This window comes from Triturus cristatus, chromosome 10, assembly GCF_964204655.1.
Source record: "Triturus cristatus chromosome 10, aTriCri1.1, whole genome shotgun sequence".
Taxonomy (NCBI): domain Eukaryota; kingdom Metazoa; phylum Chordata; class Amphibia; order Caudata; family Salamandridae; genus Triturus; species Triturus cristatus.
Genome location: NC_140593.1, coordinates 382,832,906 through 382,852,811, shown reverse-complemented (window position 1 = coordinate 382,852,811; position 19,906 = coordinate 382,832,906). Strand labels below are relative to the sequence as shown.

The 19,906-nt window shown below is 47.3% G+C and overlaps 1 protein-coding gene and 1 long non-coding RNA gene across 4 annotated transcripts in view; one reads left to right on the top strand and one right to left on the bottom strand.

The window, feature by feature from the left end:
- The window catches only part of LOC146789476 (uncharacterized), a 29,853-nt gene extending 18,638 nt beyond the window's left edge, over positions 1–11,215 (top strand). For all 3 annotated transcript variants that reach the window (XR_014970103.1, XR_014970102.1, XR_014970104.1), the window contains exons 2-3: positions 4,337–4,518; positions 10,938–11,215. This is a non-coding gene — a long non-coding RNA (uncharacterized LOC146789476). The remainder of the gene's footprint in view (positions 1–4,336; positions 4,519–10,937) is intronic.
- Positions 11,216–12,382: 1,167 nt separating this feature from the next.
- On the bottom strand, positions 12,383–17,421 carry HOXA11 (homeobox A11). Its single transcript, XM_085631626.1, has 2 exons — positions 16,668–17,421; positions 12,383–14,253 (listed from the first exon to the last, which is right to left on the bottom strand). Exons 1-2 carry the CDS (start codon positions 17,311–17,313, stop codon positions 14,021–14,023), a joined length of 879 nt encoding a protein of 292 aa, XP_085487752.1. The 5' UTR covers positions 17,314–17,421; the 3' UTR covers positions 12,383–14,020.
- Positions 17,422–19,906: the final 2,485 nt, after the last annotated feature.

The following is a 19,906-nucleotide window of genomic DNA, read 5'->3' as shown; positions in this document are numbered from 1 at the left end:
CCATCACGAGGCCGCAGCCGGCCAAAGCACGCCATATAGGGCGCCGCTTTATTGGCTCATACCGGAAGAGCATTGTCCCCGGACTTGGCATCATAAACTCATGTAAATACCGCGGCCTCCCTCCCGGGGCCCGCCGGAAGATGTCTCCTGTGTTACACACATGTGGCTAGCTCGCACCAGAGATGCAAAAACCATGCTAGCAACGACATACTTCAAGCGCTCCGGGAGGGGCCCGAAGGTGAATGTCAAATTTCAAACCACATCCGGCTAGCCAAGGGGTTATTTCCGTTCCACAGGGTCCCTGGAAAAATAAAAAAAATAAAGACAGAAAGCTAACCAGTGCGTGTCTCACAGGAGCTCGCGTGTATATGCATATGAATATAGAAAAAAAACATGCAATACTGCAACAATCGGCTGAGTGTGTATTTTTGTAAACAATGCATCGTAAATGTATGGTAATGGAACTCAAATGTGTGTGTGCATGCCCATTTTCAATATGTACGTGTGTTAAAACTATATATAGGCACACAAGTTAGTTATAGACATGCACACACACACACTGTGAAACATGCGTGAGAGACAGGGGACAGAGAGTGAGGGAGAGAGAAAGATAACGTGTAAAATGTCTTAACACAAGACAGGGAACAGACTGGTGTGACATGGAGACCCGAAAACCCCCAAAAGTGACCGAGGCTTTAAAAATAACACGTCGTGAAAGCTTTTTAAAGCACGTGTTGCACAGATAGTTGTGCCAGTGGTATGTATGCAGTTAGAAAATGCAGGTATGCAGTCCTATAAGCACACACACAAACATACTGACACAGAGACACACACAGAGACCCAGCCACACGCATAAATGGACACAGAGCTATTGGTACACACACAGACACCGACTCAGAGGCATACACAGAGGAACACTCATACAAACACAGACACAGATACATACTGATTCAGACACACACACAAACACAGACGCACACACACGGACTCAGAGGCATACACACAAACAAAAACAATTACACCCACTCAGAGGCATACACATAGCTACACAAATCACAAATACAAAAACACACAAACAAATGCATATTGACTCAGACACACAGCACACCAGCACACACACCGACTCAGGGGCGCACACACACACATACAAAACACACCCAGACACATCCTGACTCAGACAAACACTCCACCACTCCCCCTCCGACCCCCGCGCAGCACACCTCTCTCGCTATAGCGGGGCTCTGGGGTACCCTTCTTCCTCGGCAGCCGCTCGCCCGTGCCCGCCGGCGCGCGCCCCCGGCCCCGCGCCATGCGCCCGTGCCGCCACTGTTCCCAGTTCATGCTCCGCTTGCAGTCGAGGAGCGATGTTGCTTTTTTACGGCCTGGACACACGTCTGGATCACCAGCCTAATAGCTCGGTGCTGCATTATCCCTGCTTTCTTTAATCACTAACAAGGCCAAGTCAAACGGCAAACTATCCTCGTCAAAGGCACCGGGGTGGCACTAATGCGGGGCATTTGCCGCTGAGAATGCCAGCCCCGGATAAACAGACAGCACTTGGCAGGCGGGGGCCGCAGATTGCACAAAAACTGCACTTTAAATACCGGATAACTTCTCTTTTCAAACTCCAGCGGGGAGCATTCAGGGAGGGCGTCTGCCAGCCAGCTCACGCCCGGGGAGGCTCTTCACAGCTCGGTGCGGTTCGGCGGCCGAGTCCACACGCGGCCTCGTCACAAACATCTCATCGAGACCGTCTTGAGCACCTCCATGGCATATACGCATGGACGTATGCCTTTGTATTGTATTCCTATGCAATTGTGTCCCTCCGCGCGGCTAGCTATGCACGAGGCATACACGTGCTTTTATTAGTGTGTGTGAGGAATTAAGGAGAAGGCCTCCCCCGACCAACCTTCGCCGCGTGGCCTCGCCTTTGTCCAGAATATAGTTCATATTTTATGAACCATGCCCTGAGGAGCATTATTTACGTTCGGACGCAGACTGGATTTCATGCATAATTCTGTGCAATTTTTATTAGAGATTTGCCAATGAAACTGGAAGATTTACCACAGTTATAAAGGGAGCCTGATATATATATATATATATATATATATATATATATATATATATACAGACACACACATATTTTATATATATATATAGATATATATATATAAATATATATATATACATATATATATATATATATATGTATATATATATATCACAGCAGGCAACCTCTGAGCTCAAAGGCTTGTTGAAAAACGCACTCTCGGAATCTGTAGTTTGAAGTATATATATAGGCACGCACAACACATATCGAAATCATAAGTTCTCATACGTCCTCCACACTCGATGCTGGGAGCGCGGGAGCGGGCGGGCTGTGAGACCCGTCGTATATGTATACAGCAATCCAATAAAAACGACATCCCCCTGCAGTTCCAACCGTGAAACTAGTCGGTGTAATAATATATATATATATATGTGTGTGTGTGCGTGCAATAATATATATATATATATGTGTGTGTGTGCGTGCGCGCTCGTGAGTATACATAAATTTATGAACACACAGCACATTTTACATATATGTATATATGGATGAATGAGAATGTGTAATGTTATGCATGTTTTTAACTTTGTGACTACTTACAGTTCTTATAGGTGTGTATGTACATATGAATGTGTACGCACACAAACACAAATGCACACGCGCATGTACATAAACACACAAAATGCTTGCAACTCATACACTAAAATAAATCGAGTATTCCTTTAAACGCCTGGGCCTCTCTCTATATATGTATGCATGTACAATTAGAGACACAAACATACATGTATGCATGTGCACACCCTCTCGCAAAATCACATTTGAGTACATAATGGGAGGGTCAACGGGAGAGCATGCTATTGCGTATAGAGTGCATTGAAACTTATAAAACAATTCGCCTCGAGCGCTATGAAGTTGCCTGTTGATATTTGGGTTTATTTTATAAACTGCGAACAAGACTATAATAACACAATCACACAACAACCCGCTCCGAGGGTGTAAGCATGTACCATACAGTTTATTTTCAATTTTTACTTTTTTATTTCCTGAAAATGGTAAACTAAAGCTAGGTGACGTTCTAGGATTGCGGCCCTCTTGTCAAACACGGCCCTGTTTTCTTTTTATACTGAATAACTCATGGTGAGCAGAGACGTAAATAATCTAAAACTGCGAAGAACGTTTAAATGAATTTATGGCTCAAGGAATGGTAAAAAGCACATACAGTTGCCAAATTGTTTTTTTTCCAATGGATTTGCTCCAAAAAAGGCGTAATTACGTAATCCAATTCAAAAACTGTATATTCTGGCCATGAAAGGTGACAACCGCCAAGATCACACTTTTGTGTTCACTTTATTCGAATTATTTTCTGTCTGCAAGAAGGAAAAAAATGAGTTACATGAACTCCCAGCTCAGCAGGACGGAAATGGCTTCATACATGACCCCGGCATGCATTATTTCATTTTCACTCCAGCATTCTATACGTTTCGTATCCCTTGGATGCATTTTAAATTGTAATTTAACTTTATTTGATTCTATGTTTAAAAAAAAAACACTTTCCGAGCGCTGTTTGGAGGACAAGTATGTATAGAGCGAAACCATGAAATACTATGTTTTCACTGCATAGTGTTTATCTGAGACAAGATGGCGCTGCGTGTAATTACAAAATATTTGCAAACAGGTATCTTGAGGTCAGTTTCTTTTGGATATATATTTTAGGCAAGGAGGCGCTGTATGAAATAACAAAATACATATTTGCGCACATATATATTAATGAGCGTCAGTTTCTTTTGGATATATATTTTATGCAAGATGGCGCTGCATGAAACATCAAAATACATATTTGCATAAAGATAACACGATCGTCCGTTTCTTTTTTGTATATATGTTATACAAGGTGGCGCTATATGAATTCGCAAAATACATCTCTGCATACTAAAATCGCGAGCGTCAGTTTTTTGTGTGCATATATGTTAGTCGAGGTGGCGCTGTATGAAATAACAAAATACACATTTGAGTACAGATATTCATGAGCGTCACATTCTTTTGGGTACATATTTTAGACAAAATGGCGCTGCGCGAAATAACAAAATTGATATTTGCATATTGGATAACATGAGCGTCAGTTCTTTGTGTGTATATATCTTAGTCAAGGTGGCGCTATATGAAATAGCAAAATACATATCTGTATACTAAAATGGTGAGCGTCAGTTTCTTTTGGGGATACTTTTTTGTTTTCTTCGCCTTTGTATTATACCTGGCACTTGTTGAGTACAACTTTCATTCTTTTTCTAGGATTTGGGGAAAAACGGAACGCAAGCCCTGGCGCGAAGACGTCTTTGCAAAGCTCGCTGTGAGACACACTCCACGCGCAAGAGACATCTCATACCCTTAATAAGAAGAACTTCAAGATTCGTATTTTTGCAGCTTAAAAGGATTCCGAGTGTTTGAGGGGCGATATTTGATATAACTTCGTGGTAATATTTTCAAGATTCGCGTTTCAGTGCGTTTTTTGCCATTTACACCAAGCAGGCCCACACGGGGGGCAGGCAGCAACCCCAGCTGAAAAGTGCATGCAGCGCACACATTCATAACTAGAGGGCGCCACGCGCACCGCGGAGCCCTCGGATTTATGAGTTTTATTTTCCACGAAATCCTAAGATGTGGGGGCCAGGATGGTGGGAATGGGAAGTGGGGAGAGGGCTTTTTTTTTTTTAGCCTCCAAGGCCAAATCATGTCAGAGACTGTGCCCTCTGAACCGATGTAAACAGCACATATATGGCACAGTACTGTCCACAACACAGTTGTGTACTGACTGGGTGTGCTCCTGCAAGGGGGGGGGGGGCGGGGTATTAATTAACAGGTCCCTGGCTGCCTTTAACGGAGAACGCCCCCTTCCCTTGTGTCCATTAATGCAGGGGTATGTTTTAATGGAACCGCTCAGATCACCGGTGATTTCTTGTTGCGTTCGACTGCAACGGAAAAACAATGTCTGTGTCCTCCAGTGTCGCCAAGCTTTTAGTTAAAGTAGTTTGAGATATACAGTTCGTTCATTTGAAAAAAATATAACATTCTGGTTGCATGAAGCAATGCACATCAGTAGCCCGCTTAATGGTAATGAGGTGCTAAGCAGAGGGGCTGTGCTATGTCTGTGGCTGCAGCCCAAGCACGTGTGCGCGCGCGCCTCTGCCCACGAGTGCGTGCTTGTACAAGGGCTGCCTTTATGTTTATGTGTATTTGCGTCTGTGTGTAGGTACGTGTGTGCATTGTGTAAATGCTCGTGCGCGTGGTTGCAGCGTGTATATTAATATGTACCTGCAGGTGAGCGGCATGGGAACGCGTGTGTGCGCATGCAGGTATGTAACGTGTGTTTGCAGATTGTACGAGCATGCCCATTTCTTTGCGTGAGCTAGAATGCGTGCACGCTTGTGTGGTGTGTGCAGGGTCGGTGAGTGCGTGTACGTGAGGTGAGCTTAAAAAAAACGTACTTCAAGCACCAGGAGGCAGTCTACTGCGTGACGTGACAGCCATGGCTCATTAGTAGCTGGCCACAACAGAGCTGCACCCCCACAACACCAAATATACGCGGGGAGGGGAATAAATTAGACTTTTCAGCCGAACTCACTAAGCTGCAAATGGTACAACACAAACGTTGTCCGATTCATTATATGTCCACTCAATGCCCTCACGTCATGGTCCACGTTTAGTGAAGTGTGTATCTTTCACACACTCTCACACGTAGGCAAACATGAGCATTTGAGCAATCTTCACCTCCATTGTAAACCGACCTTTCAATGCACCTTGGCTTCAGTCCCTCTGGGCCTGTCTGCACCAAACTTTAGATGTATATAAGTTCGGGCATCAATCACTTTATGCCGCATTTGGTGCACAAAAATCAATGAGGTCAAAAATCAGGGGGGCGCCTGAAGATGAGGGTCTCGCCCTCAGCCTCCCCTCCCACTATCCCACAGCAAAACATATATATATATATATATACACATACATACATACACACATACATATTATATATACATACCTACATACACATACATACATACATACATATATATATACACATACATACACACATATACATACATACATACATATATATACACATAAATACATACATATACATACATACATATATATACACATAAATACATACATATACATACATACATATATATACATACATACATATATATACATACATACATATATGAATATATATATATATATATAGATGCATGGTAAACAGCAAGTCTGGCTTGCACTCACAGCCCTTTGACATATGAGGGCTTTCGCTGGTGCACTTCAGACTGGACACTGGGGTGCACACACTTGCACACACACCGGTACACATTACACACACATGCACAGAATATACACTGCTGATCCCAGATAATGCTGACTTTGAGAAGCAGCGTGGCTCTTACACCAGTAGCATGCGCGAGCCTTGGTGTTATGTCCCGGTTTTAGGGAAAACTGGATAAGGCCTTCACACTGATCATGTGTAGGGATTCTTTGTGCAACAGTAAATGGTGTTCTTAGCACCCATTCCAAACAAAGCTGAACATGGGGTCATGCGTGTGTGTCTATGTGTTTGTTTGTACAGTCCTTGCGCTTAAAATATGCAGAGTTTAGAGTCATTTTCCGAATGCAGCTTACTCGTGATTTCACGGCGGACCATCAAAAGGTGGAATATGTCCAGAATTATTTTATCTGCAAATTACTTCATCCATCCGCCCATCCGTCCCTCCATCCGTACATTCATACATCCATCCATACATCCATCTACCCATCCATGCATCCATCCAACCATTAATCCCTCCATCTATCCATACAACCATCCATTCGCCCATCCATCCATCCATTAATCCATCCATCTATTGACCCGCCCATCCATCCGCCCATCTTTCCATCCATCCATTTATCCATCCATCTATCATCCATGCAACCCACAACCCCCTCATCCATCAATCCCTCCAGCCATCCAATAATCCATCCATCTATCCATCCATCCATCCAACCCACAGTCCCTCATTCATCCATAAATTCAACCATAGATCTATCCATCCATCAATCCAACCCACAGCACTCTCATCCATCCATTCACCCACCCATCCACCTGTCCGTCCATCCATCCATCCATCAATCCATCCATCTACCCATTAATCCATTAATTCATACATCCATCCATCTATCTATCCATATAACCATCCATACACCATCCATCCATTCATTTATCCATCCATCCACCCACCTAACCATCCATCTCAAATACGCACATGCACATATAGCTTGACCAAAGTGGCCAGGAAAACGTACCCTGATAAATTGTTCCTTTGAAAAAACAAGTCCTAATAATTCGGTCATTTGTGTTGTATTTTGAAGTATGCCAGAGGCAGCCCACCCACCAGCGGGTGAATCTGTGGTACCCATGCGCCTCGAGGCGCTGCCTTCCCCTGGTTCTACTCTTACACTTCCTTCCGGTGTGGGCGGGACTCCGAGGTAACACCCATGGCAACAAAACAGCACCCAGAAACGGCTGTAGTTGTAACAGAGCTTTCCAAACAATACGACGTCTTGTGTGACGCGATCGAATATAAACAGGCCGTGCACCAACGGAGAATGTGGTATATGATCATTCTCGCAGAGATTGTATTCATTCTCGCAGAGATGATATTCATTCTCACAGAGATGATATTCATTCTCACAGAGATGATATTCATTCTCACAGAGATGATATTCATTCTCGCAGAGATTGTATTCATTCTCGCAGAGATGATATTCATTCTCACAGAGATGATATTCATTCTCACAGAGATGATATTCATTCTCACAGAGATGATATTCATTCTCGCAGAGATTATATTCATTCTCACAGAGATTGTATTCATTCTCACAGAGATGATATTCATTCTCGCAGAGATTATATTCATTCTCACAGAGATTGTATTCATTCTCACAGAGATGATATTCATTCTCACAGAGATGATATTCATTCTCACAGAGATGATATTCATTCTCACAGAGATGATATTCATTCTCACAGAGATGATATTCATTCTCACAGAGATGATATTCATTCTCACAGAGATTATATTCATTCTCGCAGAGATGATATTCATTCTCGCAGAGATGATATTCATTCTCGCAGAGATTGTATTCATTCTCACAGAGATGATATTCATTCTCACAGAGATGATATTCATTCTCACAGAGATGATATTCATTCTCACAGAGATGATATTCATTCTCACAGAGATGATATTCATTCTCACAGAGATGATATTCATTCTCGCAGAGATTATATTCATTCTCACAGAGATGATATTCATTCTCACGGAGCAGAGGGGGCTGCAGGGCCCACCACTGACTTTAGCTTTCGGAAGCAACTTCCTGCCCCACCTCCAAGCTCATTCCTGAAAAGAAAATGGTATTTTCATTGCTTCGTCTCCCACAATCCTCCACGGGCCTGGGTTGTGTGTTGTCAAAGTTATGAGGTCGTCAAGCAGAAGCATCGACCACGCAGGCTTGACGCCCTTGTAGAGGCGTCCATTGTTATATCCTTTACATGTATAGACATGCGACCCTGTGCATTGACCAATGCTTGTTTTGCTCATTTCCTATAACATGTTCCAGTGTCATTTCACATTCAGTTTCATGGGGTTGATTTAAATCCCTTGTGTAGGGGACAAAGTGGGCACTCCAGATTATAACCATATTTCATAAAATAAAAATACAAATAATTAACTAAAAGTAGTCGTGTCTTTAGATTTCCCGCCCAGGGTATTACAAAAAATTACTTCTCCTGACTGGTGTGCACATTTGTTTAGGGCTGAACCAAGCTGCCAGGATATCATTTGTGCTGCATATCGTCTAGCTGTTTTCAGAATGTTTATTCTGGAAGTCAATGCATGTTTGCTTGCCTGCCCGACCGCCCATCCATCTGAACCCAGCGCCCATCCACCAATCCTTTCATTCTTCAACTGACCAACAAGTTCATCCACCCATCCATCATCATCCATCCATCCATCCATCATCCATGCATCCACCCATCCATCCACCCATCCATCCATCCATCCATCCATCCACCCATCCAACCCTTCCATCCATCCATCCATCCATCCATCCATCATCCATCCACCCATCCATCTACCCATCATCCATCCACCCATCCATCCATCCACCCATCATCCATCTATCCATCCATCCACCCATCTATCATCCATCCATCCATCCATCATCCATCCATCCATCCATCCATCATCCATGCATCCATGCATCCATCCACCCATCCATCCATCCATCCATCATTCATCCACCCATCCATCCATCCACCCATCATCCATCCACCCATCCATCCATCCACCCATCATCCATCTATCCATCCATCCACCCATCCATCCATCATCCATCCATCCATTATCCATCCATCCACCTTCTGTGATATTTGTTTGTTCTTCTCTCTGTGCACTTCTCTATCCTTCAGCTGTTTCCGGTCTATCCATCTGTCTGATATGTAGTTCTGCTCTGTTTGTATACCTGTCCTTGTCTTTGAGGCTTCCTGTGCTGTCCGTAATTTGTCTGTTCTACCTCTCATTTTCCTCTGTCAAAATATGTCCCTCCTCTGCCTGCTGTCTTCTTCTGTCGTTGTGTCTTCCAGCTTATTCAGTCATTCCATTCCTTTTCATTTATGGCTGCTTGACTTCCAGTCTTTGCACTCATTCTTTCAATCACTCCCCTGACTTCACTATATGATTTTAACACATCACCCAAATTGATCGGATTATAAAATGCTGACCAAGTTTGGACATCCCAGTGGACGGCTTTTCCTGACTACGCCGCCAGATGTAGTTTATCTCATAGAAATAGAGAATTGACGATGTCTTATTATAAACTAATTACAGCTCACTAAATAGACACACGGACCTATGGGCTACGTGAAACACGAATTGCGCATTATAAACCCCTGCCCCACACGCACAAACACACACGTCTGGCAACAGGAACAAGAACAGCACGTGGCCATGTCAGACATAGGTGTACTCACCGTGCTTTTTTCTTCACTCTGTGCTTTGATTACATTTAACGGCGCTGGAAAGGAGCCAGTAATGTGATGCACCACTGAGTTCAGTGTGGCGCAAAGGGTCTCGAAATGCATGTTTTGCACACGTTAACAGCACTCTGCGGGCAGCACCAAGGCACCTCTTCTGGGCTCAGAGGGGAGCAAAGGCCAGGCTTCCTTCACTGCTGCGCTTCTCCTGCTGTGGCTTTGACATTGATCTCAAGAGCGCCACCGTGTGGCAAGCCGCTTCCTTGCCAGCAGAAATCCACAGATTTATTCGCGTGTGTTTTAAAGAGGCTGAAGGGAAATCCGCCCAGCAGCCCAGGGATTCGGCTCCAGTGTTTTACTTCTCTGCAGTGGCTGCAGCCCCTCTCCCTGGTTTATAGCACTGCATTCCGAATATGCAAATACGCGATTCAGCAGACAGTCTTTATGGCTGAATTGCTGTAGCAACACGGGGGATGCGCGTTTATTGGGCCAGGTTACCAGTGCATTCCGCAGATAAAGTCCGGGTTTCCAACTGCCTGGCGGATCTGCCTGGAAACCAGTTAATGCTTAACCAGAAAAGGAAGTTTCCTGCATAACGCGAATTGCTTTGCACCAATCTTCCTGTCTGTCTTTCTGTCGGGCTGTTTGTCCGTCCAGACAAGTGGCTGTCTGGTGGAGGGGTGGGGGGGGGGGGGGGGGGGGGGGTGGGGGGTTAGCAAGAGCTGCTGTGTTTCAAGGTGCGGGCTCTCGAGGACAATTGAAGCGACGTTGAAGCAGCATGGCAAACACGCACACCTTTAACCAAATGTTGTTCTGTTTTTTTGTGTGTTGCAGTTCAACGTCCCCCTTCGCGGGGCCTGCCCACGGCGGCCAGGCCGAGCATGCTACGCTCAAGTTTATGGTGATGTCCAAAGCAAGACGGAAGTTCAACGCCAAACAACAATAGAAATGTGGATATGGCACGAGCCACACTTAGCACCCAGGCAAATTAAGTTACCACGCACCAGAAATGTACGTCAGAGGGGTGTAGCAAGTAACCCCACGCAGAACAAGCCGCTCTGAAGTGTCGAATGACGGGTGCCTTCAATGTTGGGGAACAATAAAATAAGACGTCAACAATTGTCCCTGTTTTTCACTGTTTCCAAATTTAACAACTGAAGAATAGGACGTGGCAGGTGCTTAAAACAAGTTTGTTTGGCAGGCGCCGTTGTAAAAACAAAAAATATTAGCAGAAAAAATATCTCTGTATTAATCATAAGGCAAGAAAGAAAAATAATTATCTCTACAATGACAGAAGACAATATACATTGGGCAAAATATGAAATACAGTGGATGTGGTGGCGTACAAAATACATTTCACGGATACTGGTATAATATAGGGAATATATCACAGTTTCACAGGTCCGTGTTAAGGTTTCATCGCCATAATTACAGCCCCGTACCTACCACTTACTTAGCTTTACCATTGGCCATTGGTTCTTCAACGTTCTATTCATGGAAGGTAAACAAACGGGATCATTCTCCTCCCAGCCAATGCCAATGTCAGCTGTGCATTACAGGGAGCAGCTTTAACAAACTCTCTGCTTCTTCTAATATTCTACATACTTAGGTGCGTCATTATTTTTCTCTCCTTTAATTACTGCCAGCCAGTAATTAACGTAGTCTTTTATAAAGCTGTCCTCTTTCCATTCATATGTCTCAAAAATAAATATGTGTAACATGTTCGTAATATATATATTTGTGTATATATACGCATACCCACACACACACATATATATGTGTGTGTACATATACACATACACACACATATATATTATATATGTATACATATATGTATACATACATATATATATATATATATATATATATATATATCTCCAAGAAAGAAGTGACTCAAACAGAGAGATTCACCAAAGAACAAAAATATATTTCCACTACAACGTTTCAGCTTCCGCCTTCCTCAGGTAGTACAAGATGGTTTGCTCTGTGGCTGCACAGATGACACAGATGAATTTTCAAAAAGCATCATAGGCTGTTGTTTTCTTATGATCCTTCGTCTTCTAGTATATATATATATATATATATATATATATATATATATATATATATATATATATATATATATATATACATATCCATGAATTTATTTTAAAGACAAATATTGGTGCAGGTCAAAGTTATGGTCCATAAAAATGTCCTGGTGTAATAACAGAACTTTACTTCTCTAGTAACGTATATTTCTTTTCAATAAAGTGTACCAACAAATGACACATAAAGCATTGTAGAGGTTCCAAGTTAAAGTTCTTACAATAGCTTGTATATTCCTTTATTTTCTTGTGCGCTCTTGTATTGTACACATGCATGGCAATGCTCTGGGCCAAAGAAAATCATATATACAAATACTGTGTACATCTCAAAAACGTGTAAAACCCGGTGCAACTGAGGATAAGCTGTTTTTTGCCCAAAAGAAAGGGCAGTATGCATTTTTTTCCACAACATCCTTTTCACCATAAACAATGCAAAACCCAAAGCTAGTGTTCACACGCATGATTGTTGCATAGCATCCCCCCAACAACACCCCAGAAAACTGTTATAAAAAAATAGCATTTAAACAAAATAGGTCAAAGATTTTATTTACACGTCTTGCAAAACACTGTTCGCGTGTGAAATATACATTCAAATAACTGTATCTGCAAACAACCCTTTCAACAAAAAATAATACGTCTTCTGGAAAGCCACCAAGAATTGTCGCACCTCGCGCTCTCGCTACACGAGCATTTCATTTACTTTGGCTCCCGACAGACATAATATTTTATTTATATATGCTTAAATAACGTCATCTGTCACGAGCCGTTCTCCTGTACACAAAGATTAATAAGAACCAAGAATAGACTCGGGACCTCGCTGAACCTGGTGGAAGCTTCTCAATGGTGTTTTGGTATTGCAACAACCCCCCGGCAGCCGCCATTTCTGATTCTGAAGAATATCACAGACCCCCCTTCCGCCCCCCCCCCCCCCTTAAATAATGGCCGGGGCGCTGCAAGCATTGCACAGATCCAAGTTTAAAGGAGTTCTGGGTGGCTTTTGCCTAATTGCGCCTCTCCACAGGTATTTCCTGTACACGGCCTGTGAGCCAGACACAACAAGCCTGGCTTCCGACCCCCCTCGCCCCCTCATAAATCGCCCCCACCTCCCAAACAAACCTCCGGCTCTGAGAAGACCACTGGTCTGCATTTCAAGACTTCCACTATGCTGTTATCTGGAATCACGCGCTTCGCCACCTCAGGCTTCTAGGCACAACAAGCGCGCAGTCAATCTAAATTACTCAGTCTGTGTCTTGTGGTGAATGATTCTTACTGCTTCTTTGCGGGCAGCAGCGCACGCGCCATTTTACCGCCTCCTCGCCCACTTTCTTACTAACTTGATACAATCCTCGCACAAAGTTATGAATTGAGTTTGTGACAGGGTAGCTGCAGTTTTCCCTATTCTCCGCGGAGCTAGGGGTTGCGCAAAAGAGCACCTTCGCTGAAAGTAAGCGCGCAGACAGCATTTCCCTAAAAAAAGTCTGTTTTTCAACAGCCCAGCACCAATCCGGATATTCACATATTTTTAAGAGACTTGTGCCATTTTTTGGTAAAAGGCTGCACAAAAAAGCAATAGTGCGTAAGAGGGTTTATTTCCTGCACATTTCCCACGGGGTGCGCATCTTTCCGGGAAGGGAGTGTGTGAAGGTTGGCACCAGTTCGCTGGATAGATAAATATAAAAAAAACACAGGCAGTGTCCGCAGCTTCTTTTGCGCCTAGCCCAATGTCCTGCGAGGCACGTGGCTCCTTCCCACCAGGTAGCCCCCTTGGCTCTAACTCGCCACGGGCAGGCTCGCTGTAGCCCAGAGCCCCCTTCCCGGAAGCAGGCCGTCCTAGAGCAGGGGGTTGGAGGAGTAGTACTGCAAGCGGTCCCGGTTGATTTTTTTCTCTTTCATCCTCCTGTTCTGAAACCATATCTTTACCTGCCGGTCGCTGAGGTTGAGCATGCGCGAGAGCTGCAGCCGCTTCTCCTTGTTGATGTAGACGCTGAAGAAGAACTCGCGCTCCAGCTCGCGGATCTGGTACTTGGTGTAGGGGCAGCGCTTCTTGCGGGTGCGCGGCCCACCTGTGGGAGACAAGAGAGGCGTGAGGCTCGCCCTGCACTGTACCCCGGGGGCACCCGGCGTGGGAGCGGGGAGCAGGCAGAGAGGCGCGAGGATCGCCATGCAGAGGGGCCCCTATCACGGGGGCAGCAGGCAGAGAGGCCTTGACGGAAGGGTGAGGATCGCCCTGCAGAGGGGCCCCTATCACGGGGGCAGCAGGCAGAGTGGCCTTGACGGGAGGGTGAGGATCGCCCTGCAAAGGGGCCCCTATCACGGGGGCAGCAGGCAGAGAGGCCTTGACGGAAGGGTGAGGATCGCCCTGCTGAGGGGCCCCTATCACGGGGGCAGCAGGCAGAGTGGCCTTGACGGGAGGGTGAGGATCGCCCTGCAAAGGGGCCCCTATCACGGGGGCAGCAGGCAGAGAGGCCTTGATGGGAGGGTGAGGATCGCCCTGCAGAGGGGTCCGTACCCCGGGGGTACCCGGAGCGGAGAGGCCTTGAGGGGAGGGTGAAGATCGCCCTGGGGGGCACCCGGAGCTGGAGGGGGCAGCAGCCAGAGAGGCCTCTAGGGGGAGGGAGGGGATCACCCTGCACCCAGAGGGCACCCACCGCGGGAGGGGCGGCAGGCAGTGGAAAAGAGGAAGCACCGGGTGAGGCAACTGGGAGGGGGGGCAAAGAAGGTGGCCCATTTAACCTAGGAGAAAGGGTGCGGGTCATCCTGCAGAGGGACGGGGGCATACACTTCAGCCTATGCACCCCCCACACACAAGCAGGCACCTAGAGGGCCAACACGGCAGCCCATCCTCACGGGGAGAGAAGAGACGCGATCATAGGTGAGTCCAGTAAGGGTGGGAGGCCCGGGCACGCGCACCCAGGGAGAACCCACTCACAGAAGGGGCACAGCAGGCAGCCAGCCTCACCACCCTGCTGGGGGGAAATACAGTTGACCAGTTACAAATGGCACAGTTCCCGGGCACATGGGGGTCTGAGACCTTGTTTAACAGCAATGCAGAAACAAAACCCAGTAGCATTTAGGGCCTGTTTATGGGCATCGATTGGTTTCAATGAATGTTTTCTTTAAACATGAGATTTCCAGTAAATCTTTCAGCAGGACGTAAGCTACCCAATACCCCAAAACCTATACGTAGCCATTTTGGGTGCATAAGAAACCATTATAAGCTGGTCTACTGGAATTTCCACCCCAGACTTCACTCCTAAGCCAAGAAATGTCACATTCATTAACACCCTATCCAAAGAAAATGTCAACTATTATCGCGCGCTTGTCTTATTTTCCTAATCTGTGAGGTTTAGGCCAGGCTGTTTACAGGCTGAACCGGAGGCACCCCCCACCCCCGCCTCCAGCACCTGATCCTTCTCAGACATGAACGCTGCGGCCGCATTTTACACCCCAGCGAGTATTACTGCTGCTTACTAAGGCCGCTGTCCTCTGACACATGTTATGTTCACATCATGGCTGACATTCCGGCTTTGATGTGTGTAATAAGGGGCCGCGCGCCTCGCTGTATCATAAAACTTACCGTGGCATCTGCAGCCTCGTGATAATTATTAAACGCTCCCGCACCCTTCCCTCTCTAGGCGCACGTCTTCTGAGCGCCTAGCGCGCTCCACAGCGCTCCCGGTCTGCCTGGGCGCAAATCACCCTGTGCGCAAAGAATTTAAAACTAATCTCTACAGCTCTGCACACAACCCCGAGCCTGGTACTCTTGTTCTGAAATCTCCCAGCTCTGCTGCTTATATAAAGTGTGTTTAATATTTTTTTTTTCACCGTGGGCTGAGAGGCAGCGATTTGTTGAAATGCAACAAATCAAAGTTACCACATATTAAGTATCAAGTGTAACTAACACGCAGCTAGGGCAGAAAGGCAGAAAACCGGCGGCCACATGCCGCCAGTGAAAAATGACTGTCTTCAGACAAATAGCCCGTGCGACAGAACAAAGGCACGTCTTCTGTTTCAGTGGGTATTGTATGCTTTTTAATGGCACTGCGGCTGGCTGCATCTGACTACATGAGATCTACAAAAATATAAATGCAACACTTGGTTGGGAAAAAAAGAAGAAAAAGACAAATCTAGCAGTGTGAGGATACCACCCTAAGGAAGGAATGTTGATGCTTTCATTGCAACAAAGGACGCGCAAGGATCGCAATTATATTTCGCCAAAGGGGCAAGGGCTTTTAAAGGGGGGGGGGGGGGGGGGGAGAGAGATAGCCCCGCTTTTGTGGACTATGCATTTGGCAGGTTCCCTTTCACGGCCAATTCTAGCAGTGGGGCACGTGATCTGTCCTTTTATAAGAAAGTTTTGTTGGGGAATGGAGAGGCCCTTCCAATAAACCTCGTATGCTTATAAAACAGCTTATAAAAGTTTAAGAGCCGCGCGCTGCTCTGCAGAAGCGTCCCCGAGCGCTGCCTCACTACTTACTGGAGGTGCCGCTGCCGCTGCTGGCCGTTTTCCCCTCTGTGTTTCCGGAAGAGGACTCGGGGCTGGAGCTGCCGCCGCTGCTGCTCTCGGCGCCCCTGCGCTCTGCCTCCCTCGGCTGTGCTCCTCGGCAGGTCTCGGAGGTCGGGGCGCCCCCGGGCGCCGGGGCTGCCTTGTCGCAGCCCTTGGGCCCCTCGTAGTCTCCGGGGCAACTGTCCGTGCTTCCGTACGCTGTCTCGAAGAACTGGTCGAAGGCCTGGGGCAGGACCCCGTTCCTGCCCACCGCGCTGTAGCCTGGGCCGGGGGGGTGGTGGTGGTGGTAGGGGCTGGGGGCGCCCTTGCCGAACACCTCGCCCACGCCGGAGGAGCCGTGGTCCCGGTGCATAAGCTCCTCCGCCGAGTAGCAGTGCGCCAGGTTGTTGCGTGGGTGCCACTTGGTTGTAGGGTCAATGGAGTACTCCCGGAAGGTGACCTCCCGCACCGGCTGCACCTGGGGCAGGTTGGACGAGTAGGGGTAGCTCATGGGGCGGGAGGCTGGGGTCTGGGGCAGGAAGGAGGGCAGGCTGGAGAAGTCGTGCCCCGAGACGTAGTAAGTGCAACTTGGCAAGTACATGTTGGAGGAGCAGGGAACCCGCTCGTCAAACTCCATCACGGGGGGCTACCTCGGGCGCAGCGCATTAGCCGGGCTTAACATGGTTCTCTACTGCAGCTGCCTCTTTGAAGCAGACCCGTAAAGTAGAAATTGGGAGACGTAAGCTGACGTGGAAAGCTATCCCATCCTTAGCAGGGAGGTGCTGGTCACGTGACCCGGCGCTGGAATTGACAGGCTGCAAGCATGGGCCCTTCTGCGCGAGCCATCTCCGGGGAGGCAACAGCTCGCCTCACTAAAAGCATGCGCCTTTCCCCATGTGACCCGAGCTGGTCCCGCACCCCCAGAGGACCCCCGACCCCGGCACCCCTTTCTCCCACCCACTGAGCTGCGCGCCCCTGAGGCTGGGCTTGGCACTGCGCTGTAGGTGAGAGCGTTTTCACGCGGCATTTAACCACTGTGTCATTTATAGCAATGCAAATCTCCACGCATGTGTGGCCATTGTAGAGGTCAGCGCCACCCGGCCTCTACATGTGCCAGGTGAAATACCAGCATGTAAAAAACGGGTAAAATGTTAGGGGGCACCCACGCTGCACGCTACCGCTAATTAGAATATGCATAACCTTTCCAGTAACATGTGTGCGCGTTTATATAATATGTGTTGGCCTCGCTAGGCAATGAAGAAGAATAGCAAACTGCACAGTACCCAACCCCCTTCCTTATTTTACACCTAAGGAGCAGTTACGTTTACGCAGTATTTTTCGTTGCACGTGCACAAAAATGCATAAGCTGCTGAGACGGGACTCGTATACGCGGGTAGCGCCGAGGAGCCCACGGGTTGGCGCTGCTGTCCGGGCAAGTACGCACTGGGGCTAAGGCGTGGGAAGCGATTGGACACCGTGGTTCCCCCCAGGCTTGTTCTGAGGCGCTTCAAGGTCACTCGCCAAAAGCCAGCAGACAGGAGTATCGACCGTGCGAGCAAACAAGCAGTCCCCAGGGCGCAGCTCTCCCAGAAATATAAAGTCTGTGGAAGGCTACTTTTTAAAAAATAATGCCATGTTAATAAAATATCATATATTTATAGATGACTGATGCTGTGGGTCTGATGAAACCTTAGTCGAGGAATCCCCCACGCCAACACCAAACGTACAGCGAACTCCAAAGAAAATACACCCACAGAGCCAACGCCAGCAGGAGCCGCACTCGGCTGGAGTCAATGTGTTATTTGTGTTTCCGGTGGTGGTTTCGGAAACGTTTGCAGCGTGCGAATTGTGTTCATCTTGGAAAACATGGCACAAGGGGCTGGGCGGGTAGGGTGGTGAGAAGATGATCAAATTATGTGATTGGCATGTATTTACATCTTGCCCACGAATTTGAACTTGGGTTTTGGCAGGGGAATGTGGGTTGCACGGGGGCAGAACAGCACTATAAATGCACACTTATTAAAGGCCTGAGCATTCATGGCGACAGGACACCCTTGTGCAAATTCAGAGGCAAGTTCGTGCTTTGCAAGGGGGTGAGCCTCTAAGGCTTTCGTGTGTTTGTGAGCCAGCCTTCAAGACTGATTGTTTTACCATATTCCTTCCCAGGTCGGGCGGGGTGTTAGGGGCGTGATGGGGGGGGGGGGCACTTCACTACCACCGTTACAGACCTCAAGCTCCCGCCTCTGCACCTCACATTTAGTGCATGTAATGCTTCGTGCACAGGATAGAATTCTGCCTTTGTTCGGCTTGTCACATACATACACATGTTCTTGGCAACTGGCAACAAACCTTGCATTTATTCGGCCACCTCGCGCCCGAAACGATTCTGTGATTCATAAACGGTTCTCCATTGGTGTTGCAACATTCACGCATTACGCGTACACGTGCGGTTGTTCTGTTCCCAGTGTCTCGTGACCAGGGTGCCTTTGGTTTCTTTCTCTCCCGTCTTTCCTTGTTGACTATCACTCGCAGACACCGAGTTTCGCTGCAACTAAAATACGAATGAAACAAAGACATAGGTGGCTTAACGGCTTGTGGTGACTTTGAGACGACGAAGGCGCCCCCCCCCCCCCCACCCTGCCAGGCCCGGCCCCTCCCCGGGGAGACACACAGACATTCTTGCCCTTGTATTAGGGGGGTTTTACAGCTTTTTTTTACTGGGCCCATTGCGTCCGAGAGATTCGAAAACAACTCCAGACTGACCTGCCGGTTTATGGCACAGTTGGCAGTCAACTTCAGCCTGTCTCGGCGCAGGAATGGCGGAGCAGGCCCGAGGATCCGCGGAGCCTCCTCCTGCGGGCAAAGCAGCGCCTTCCCTCCCTCCACAGGCATGCCAGGGCTCGGGGAGAGGCGCAGAACCGACCAGGTTTGTATGGACCTATCACACTTTATTATCCGGGCATCCGGTGCCTGCCTTGACGTATGTGCCATCTTTCTACTCAAATGCATGTTCCACAGGGCCAGGGACGGGCGAGGCTTTCCGAGAGGCCTGCGCGCGCCGCGCAGGGCTTGCACCCAGCTCGGTGCAGAGACAATACGACGCACGGTGTCTCCTCGCTATACTTATTTTATCTGGAATGGCGGAAAGAGTCAAGTTCAACCTGATCAACGTCACATTTAAAGGAAGTTATTTCAGATCCACGTGCGTTGCTGCTATATTCTTTGCTTTG